Source organism: Stegastes partitus, unplaced genomic scaffold (genome assembly GCF_000690725.1).
Source record: "Stegastes partitus isolate 25-593 unplaced genomic scaffold, Stegastes_partitus-1.0.2 Scaffold530, whole genome shotgun sequence".
Lineage (NCBI taxonomy): Eukaryota > Metazoa > Chordata > Actinopteri > Pomacentridae > Stegastes > Stegastes partitus.
This window is the reverse complement of record NW_007578261.1, coordinates 257,940-265,112: the sequence shown is the minus strand read 5'-3', so window position 1 is coordinate 265,112 and position 7,173 is coordinate 257,940. Positions and strand designations below refer to the sequence as shown.

The 7,173-nt window shown below is 44.5% G+C and overlaps 1 protein-coding gene across 1 annotated transcript; it reads right to left on the bottom strand.

Annotated features, from left to right (window-relative positions):
* Positions 1 to 1,296: 1,296 nt before the first annotated feature.
* trib2 (tribbles pseudokinase 2) lies at positions 1,297 to 6,929 on the bottom strand. The gene is made up of 3 exons (XM_008287962.1): positions 6,576 to 6,929; positions 4,856 to 5,148; positions 1,297 to 2,680 (listed from the first exon to the last, which is right to left on the bottom strand). The coding sequence occupies exons 1-3, from the start codon at positions 6,843 to 6,845 to the stop codon at positions 2,203 to 2,205; spliced, it is 1,041 nt and encodes a 346-aa protein (XP_008286184.1). The 5' UTR covers positions 6,846 to 6,929; the 3' UTR covers positions 1,297 to 2,202.
* Positions 6,930 to 7,173: the final 244 nt, after the last annotated feature.

The window sequence follows — 7,173 nt, the reverse complement described above, 5'->3', positions numbered from 1 at the left end:
TCTTTTCAAAAACACCAAATAAATGATGATGATTTGCCACTGAAAAGCACTAAAAGATGAAAACTTCCAAGATAGGTGGATAGACTTTTATAAAGCTCTTTCTATCACTGAGATGGAATCATTTGGTTTGGAGATGAAAAGCCGCCTCTCGGCTTCTGACCCAGGGTTTAAACTGCTGTGTTCATGGTATCTAGTGTGGAAACGCTCCACACAATCAATATCTAACTAAAGCTTAACCATAAATAAAGTCAAACTGCAATATCTGTCAGTAAAATCAGACGACTTCCCCAAACTGTTGAGCCCTAGCAACAAAGCTGCGTGTTGTGTTGGCGAAGAAAAACCAAAAAATCAAATAGCAGTTCACAATTTATTTACTGAATAAATTTGGACAAAACACCAGAATCTGTTACGATACAATCAGAACATCTGAGGCAGATATCCCACCATGCACCACCCCCCTCCATGAAACAAAAAGGACTAAACATTAGCACCAAATCAGCACCAACTTAAACAAACAAAAAAAATAAAATAAAGGTAGCTCAGTCTACAAAAACAATGAAAGCAATAGTTGTCAGGTTTTTTTTTTTTTTGTAATCGAAAAGCAACTCAGAAAAGTAGCAAATTGAGAATTTTCATGTTTTTTTTAATTTTTCTTAGAAAACAAGCACCCTCCTACCTCCCCCCCCCCCCACCCCCCCCCCGAGAAACCCTCACCCCACCCACCCCGGCCTCCCTTCCCACCCACCCTTGCTAGGCAGGCTATAGCATTCATGGAGCACATGCCATATGACTAAGATTTAAAAACACAAATTCAAGTAACATTGAGATACGACGAAACGTGTCCACTGGTACCCATTCCGAGCATGATCGTTTCACAGAACCCTACGCAGGCAGTAGAAAAACTAACATGAGGTTCCGGAGTGAGCATGTCATAGCAATACTATCACTGAATAGCTCGTATCAAGTTTTTGAAAAAGAAACGAGGGGGAGACTGGGTGGCATGGGCTGTGGGGGCACAGGAATACTGGCACAGAAGATATTCTAAAACTTCAGACAGACATTTTGTTTTTTTTTTCCTCTTAGCGCCTGTCCTGTGTCAAGATATTGCCTACATCATACATGAAAAAGGAATCTCTGGATAAAGAAAAACCCTGCAATGTAGTTTTAAATATATATATTTATATTTATTTATATATATTTATATATAGCTGTTACAATTTAAATAAATGTTATGTTCTCGTTCCTACAACCGAAGAATGAATTTAAATAAAAGGAAGCTAATTTTTTTTCAATTTTTTTTTCTTTTTAAGGAGGTGGAATCGTCCGTTCGCCTAACACACCAAGTGCATGAGACCATGTTGGGAAGAAAAAATGGTTTTTAAGATTTGAGGTTTTTAGGGAGTGACATTAAAGCAGCAAGTAACAACAGATTGGAATAGCTTAAAAACAAAAAGATGGTTTACAAAAGTGTGGTATGGACTCGACAGACAAGAGGAGGCAGAAACTGAAAACAAGGCCATCGAGGAGTTTAGTGGCAGAATTTTCAATGAACGACAAAACCGTGAAACAAAAAGGCGAGGTCAGCCATGTTGGTTACGATGCAACGACGATGAGAAGAAAAAAAAATAAAAGCCTAAGCTGCTCCGTTTCTTCACCAGTGGTCCCAGGTCAGGGATAATCACCTTGTATTAGTTTAGAACTTGGGGTTGTTATTTCTGACTCTGGGTCTGTGGTTTTTAAATTATCACCACCTAAAGCTATGACAGAAACAAACTAAACTAAATCCGTAAGAAAAGGTGTGGTGTCGCAGTTCGTCAGTTCGTCTCTCCTTGGTTTCCTGCGTTGTCCCTTCATGCTTTCCATAGTGTCAAAAAATGGTGAATGTGTTTATGAGCACCACATTAAACCAAACAGATCCAAAAAAAAACCCAAAAAAGAACATTTGCTACATTATTTGCAACTTGCATGTCTGGTGGCAACATCCCCGATCGGGACGCGCGTCGCCAGATGATGTATAGATGCCATTTGTCATGCCAGGCTCAAGGTTTTCCATGAAATGGTGGAAAAAGGAAACAGGATGGAAACACCTTTATTATGAGTGACAAATTCACCTATTTATTTCTAAACTACTGTTTTTTGGCTCTGCTGTGACCGTGGCGAGCCGACCGTGGCGGAGTCGTCCGTTTGTGCTTGGTGTTTTGCTCAGCTGAAGAACTGCTCCAGCTCCTCCTCCATGTTCACCTCAGGCACCATCTGCTCCTGCTCTCTTTCCCCTCTGCCGTGCATGGCGGCAGCGCCCCCTAGCGCCCCGGAGGAGGCGAACCAGGGGTGCTCCAGGATCTCCCGAGAGGTGAGGCGCTCTGCCGGCTCCCGGCGGAGGATGGAGCGGATCAGGCACTTGGCCTTGGGCGTCAGCGTCTCGGGGATGTTGAAGTGGCCCCGGCGGATTTTGCTGAACAGAGAACCGGGCTCGACGTCGTGGAAAGGGTAGCGCCCCACGAGGATGGTGTACAGCATGACGCCCAGGCTCCAGACGTCAGCCGCCTTCCCCGAATAGCTGCCGCTGGCGTTGAGGATCTCGGGACTGACGTAGGCCGGGCAGCCATGTTTGTCTGACAGGGAATCATCATGACCATCCAGGATATAAGTGTCCTCGAGGCTCTCCAGCTTCACAAGGCTTCTGCAGACACAAGGGAAGCGTTATTTGTTAGTGTTTCTATCACAGTTCCAAAACTTGGTGCCAACAAAAACAAAAAAATGAGGCACAAAAGACAAATCAAGTGCAGTAATTTGCTCTGATGGACATCTTAAGTGCTTTAAATCCATCGCTTTTGGTTATCAAAGGAAGTAGAGCGCATAATTCTCGAGGCTTAAGCCTGACATTTCTTTTCACTCGGATAAAAAAAGCATCATTGTACAGGCTTTCCAAAAAGTAGCATAATTATGGGTGGCTGATCGTCTTCAGTTTCATGCACTGAACTGTTTTGCTCAGAAAAATCAAGCAGCGCCAAGCAGTGTGGATTTTTTTTTTTTGTCCTGCTCTTTTCTAAGCTGTAATACCCCTGAGTGCTGATAATAATAACTAGTTGTTCAGAAACGTGTCACTAAAGAATCTGGCGAAGCCCAGGCGAGAAAATTTTCCATGTGCATGCTAAGAGACACTTGTGGGGTTGTGTAAACGCTGCCATCTGCATGTGAGGTCCATAAGACATTATGCGTGACACAAACTGTGCGTGATGATATCTATCGGGAAGCCACGAGCAGAGAGAGGAAACCAAGAAGCCCAGACACAAAGAAAAATGTATTTTCCGCCATCTGTGACACTTACATAAACTTTCACATTCGCCCATTGGTTGGTTCACGATCAGTAATTTGCTTTCATTAATACGCCGTGGAGCGTTTTTGCATTTTTAAATAAGGAATTCCATTGTTGGCTTGCGCTAAATGCCCATTGTTCCTCTGCGAGATAAAGAGCCATGTGAATTTTAAATACAGCCTGGATAAGAGCTCATTTGGAGGATGCGCAAACCTGCAATTACAGCTAAGAGGGCTTAGAAGGGCAGAAATAAGAAAGAAGAGCCCAATTTAATTGCAGCACATTCTTTGTTTAAGCCGAATCGCATGCAATGTGTGCGATTGTTGTAGAAGGATGACATGAACGGTTCAAGCAGCAGGACTCCACTCAAGGCCAGACTCTGACCGACGCTCTTTAAACAGGCTGCTGTTTGGTTAAAGGCTAACAGCAGCATGACAAAATCCGGTCAAGAAGCTAAGTCATGCTGCGGAGGCCTGCTCAGGTATCATTTTATGCCTGTTCTTATTGGTTTTCCCCTCTATGCATTCAGCCTTGGGTTGCAGCCAGAGCAGCTTTTTTGTCTCCTCGTCTCATGTCCGCTGGTTCGGCACGACTGAAAAGCCGTAAGAGGAGTCCTGACAGGCCATATAGTAAATGTGACCCAATACCGCCTCGCATCATCACTCTTAAAATTCACCCGACATCAATCATTTAAATAGGAGGAGGGGGCCGATACGGCATCCAGGCGGTCTGATGTGACATTCAAGGTTACTGGACCCGGACTAAATATGTGAGGCAGCTCAACTTCCCTTTTCCACAGTTAGCGCCAAAGAATGACGTCACGCTTCCAGACAGAGGGCACTGAAGTGCAGCGTGTGCCTCTGCCAAGGAGTTAGATAAGCTGGAAAGAAGCCTCGAGAAGAAACTTTACTGGTAGAATTTGCATGCAGCCAGCAGTGACGTAACTTTAAAAAAAAAAGAAAAAGAAAAAAGGTAAAAATAGCCCGAATCGACACCTACTCGAATTTAAAACACTCATCTTCATTAATAAAAAGCAGCTCTGAGGTTGCTGTAGCAACAGATGCCTGGCTTTTATTGGTGTAGTTTACAAATGCTGCCACCAGGGGGCGGCAAAAGTGTACGGTGAGAATGGGATTCTACAGTTTTCTCTGGCTCATCATTACAGAAGTGCAGATGCTCGGTTAAATTGATCATCTGCCATGCAGAAGCTGGCCCTGCTAACTCCTCTGCATGTCAACATCAGCTCTGACTAAGTCTTACGCTTACATTGACACGAGATGTTTCTCTGACAGTACAAGTCTGTGTTCATATATGTCCACTGTAAACCCTGTGCACAAAAATAACCAGGGGAGACACAAAGGGCTTATGTTTCCTGCGTCGTGCGCAACATCTGGGAGAGGCATGTCACTCTCGTATTGTCTCAGCTTACACCATGTAAGCTGAGATATGACACATAACACTGGCACGGCTGTAATGCAACATACACAACGTGTACAGATGAAAGGGAGACGCTCAGCAGAGACTTTCTGCAGAACTTACCTGTCCTCGTTTTTGAAGACAAACTTCCTCAGTTTGAGGTCACGGAGGACCAGTCCGTTGTCGTGGCAATGTGCCACAGCCGAGGCTATCTGATAGAAGAGCCTGGCAGCTTCGTCCTCACGCAACTTCTTGCAGGTGCGGACAAAAGAGTGCATGTCGCCATAGCTCCTCTCAAAGAACACATACGCTCGCGTCTCCCCGAGCAAAATCTCCAGGATTTGGTTTATGTGCTGGTGCTGGCCCAGAGCGAAGTAGGCCGCCAGTGACTCCTGGTATCGGCCAATGTCAAAAACCTGCAAACACAAGAGGGAGACACATTGATATTTGCAGTCCAGCCGGTTGGATTTGTTTCTTATCTGGAGTGATATATGAGAACAACTATCTCATTCGGTTGTTTTGGTGGTTCAAAATCTTGGTGTGAAAACATCTGCCAACTGTTTACTTCCACTTTCCCACAGTGGGGACACAATTAGGTCCAGCTGAAAGAGCATCAAATTGCCTTCTAATTAAACGAAATGTCACCAAAATATGAGCAATCCGCCGCATTCTTGTGACACCAACTGCCTGTGAGTGAGGTTAAACAGAGGCAAAGTGAAAGCATCGTATTAGTGCATGGTATTATACTGCAGCCCGGGGTTGCAGTGTCTCTTTTGTTTCCATAGTAACCCCCAATTGACTTTCAGTACAACCAGTTCAGGTGAGAGGGCTCCTCTGCCTGCAGTCAATACAAATCCACCCCACAGGTCTCCAGATCTTAAGTTGCGACCCGAGCCTCCAGCCTGACAGTAATGATCAATCCTGGAGGAAGGGATTGATTTCTGCTGTATTGAAAGCGGCACAAAGCAGATGAGGTCAAACAGCTCATAGGCTGTGCCAAAGGCCATTAATTTGTTATTGCCACGACAAAACATTATCTCAAGTCAAAAGGTACGGGTTATTGGATATGTCATGCCTTATGAGTCCAAGGGTGCATGTAACTCTCGTCTCAATTCATCAATTCACTTAAGCCAGCTTAAAGCTGTAATGTTCCTCAGGGACGACCCTGCTGCCCTTATAATCAGTAATAGGAAAGTCAATACGGGCTATAAATGTGGTGAGGAAAGGCCACGAGGTTGTCCTCAAGCTTTAGGGAGCAGTGCTTTATATTTTATGGTGAGGGAGGTCAATGCTGGAGCCAATGTCACAGCAGCTGGTTGAACTTGTGAAGTTCCCCGTGCTGTTCTTTCCTCCCGATTCCAACAAGTATTCGATGCAAAATGACTGTGTTTATGCACCGAATATAAATCCAAAAGGGTGAAATAATACGATTACAGCATTGTACTATGAAAGGGAGAAGCCATGGGTAAGCGAGAATAGCTCTGAGAGGAGTGTGTGCGTGGTTACTCACTCCTTTGTCAACGTTACATCATGCAATCCAAACCACGCAGCTCACCCCATTCACTTTTTCCATTAGGCTGCTCTGCCAGCTCTCTATTTACAATGCAAGCAATTATTAAAAAGCTGAGGAGGTGGACCAGCTCTGTCTGCATTGAATGTGCATCACATTTAGGACAGTGTGCATTGAAGGGAGCTCACATAGATTCATGTAGGGACGCCAGAAATGCATTTTTGTGCTGTTTTATGCGTTTAAAAAAAAAGAAAAGAAAAGAAAAAAAAAGACATTTGCACATTGAAGAAGAAAAAAAAAGGCTGCAGGCAAAAGTGCACAGTGAATACTAACCTTACATACGAGCTCGTCCCCGCTGTGCAGGTGGGCGGCTCTGAAAACGTGGTCTCCCTCCAGCGGCTCCAACAAAAGGTAGTCCCCGATGCGGGAGATACAGTGCGAGGAGTCCGGGGTCTCCGGCGGGCTGGGGGACCCGAGGTTGGGGCTGAAGCTCTGGTGCGACTCTGTAGTCCTTAAGCAGGATAGCTCTTCGAAATCGTGCGATTTGTGCCGCGATCTCCCATAACGTGAAATGTTAATTGGATTTGACCTCTGTATGTTCATGAGGAATAAGTGCGATAACTCCACAAAACGGTGGTGGTGATGATGATGATGGTGGTGAGGTGGGGGAGCCTTCCTCCTTCCTGCTCGATTTTGGGGGAAACACGAATAATAATAATTCTAATAATAATAATGACGCAACTGCTCCGATGCTGTGGCTAAAGCGAAAAATAAAAAAAAGTCAAAATAAAAATAAAAAAACAGATTAGCTGCACCTTGCAGTTGGAGAAACAAGAAGAGAAAAAAATGGGGTCGTTGCTACAAAAACGGCTCCAATATTTCGTTACAGTTCATTTGCCCTCCTTTCGTTTTCCATTCAGGAGGTAAAAAT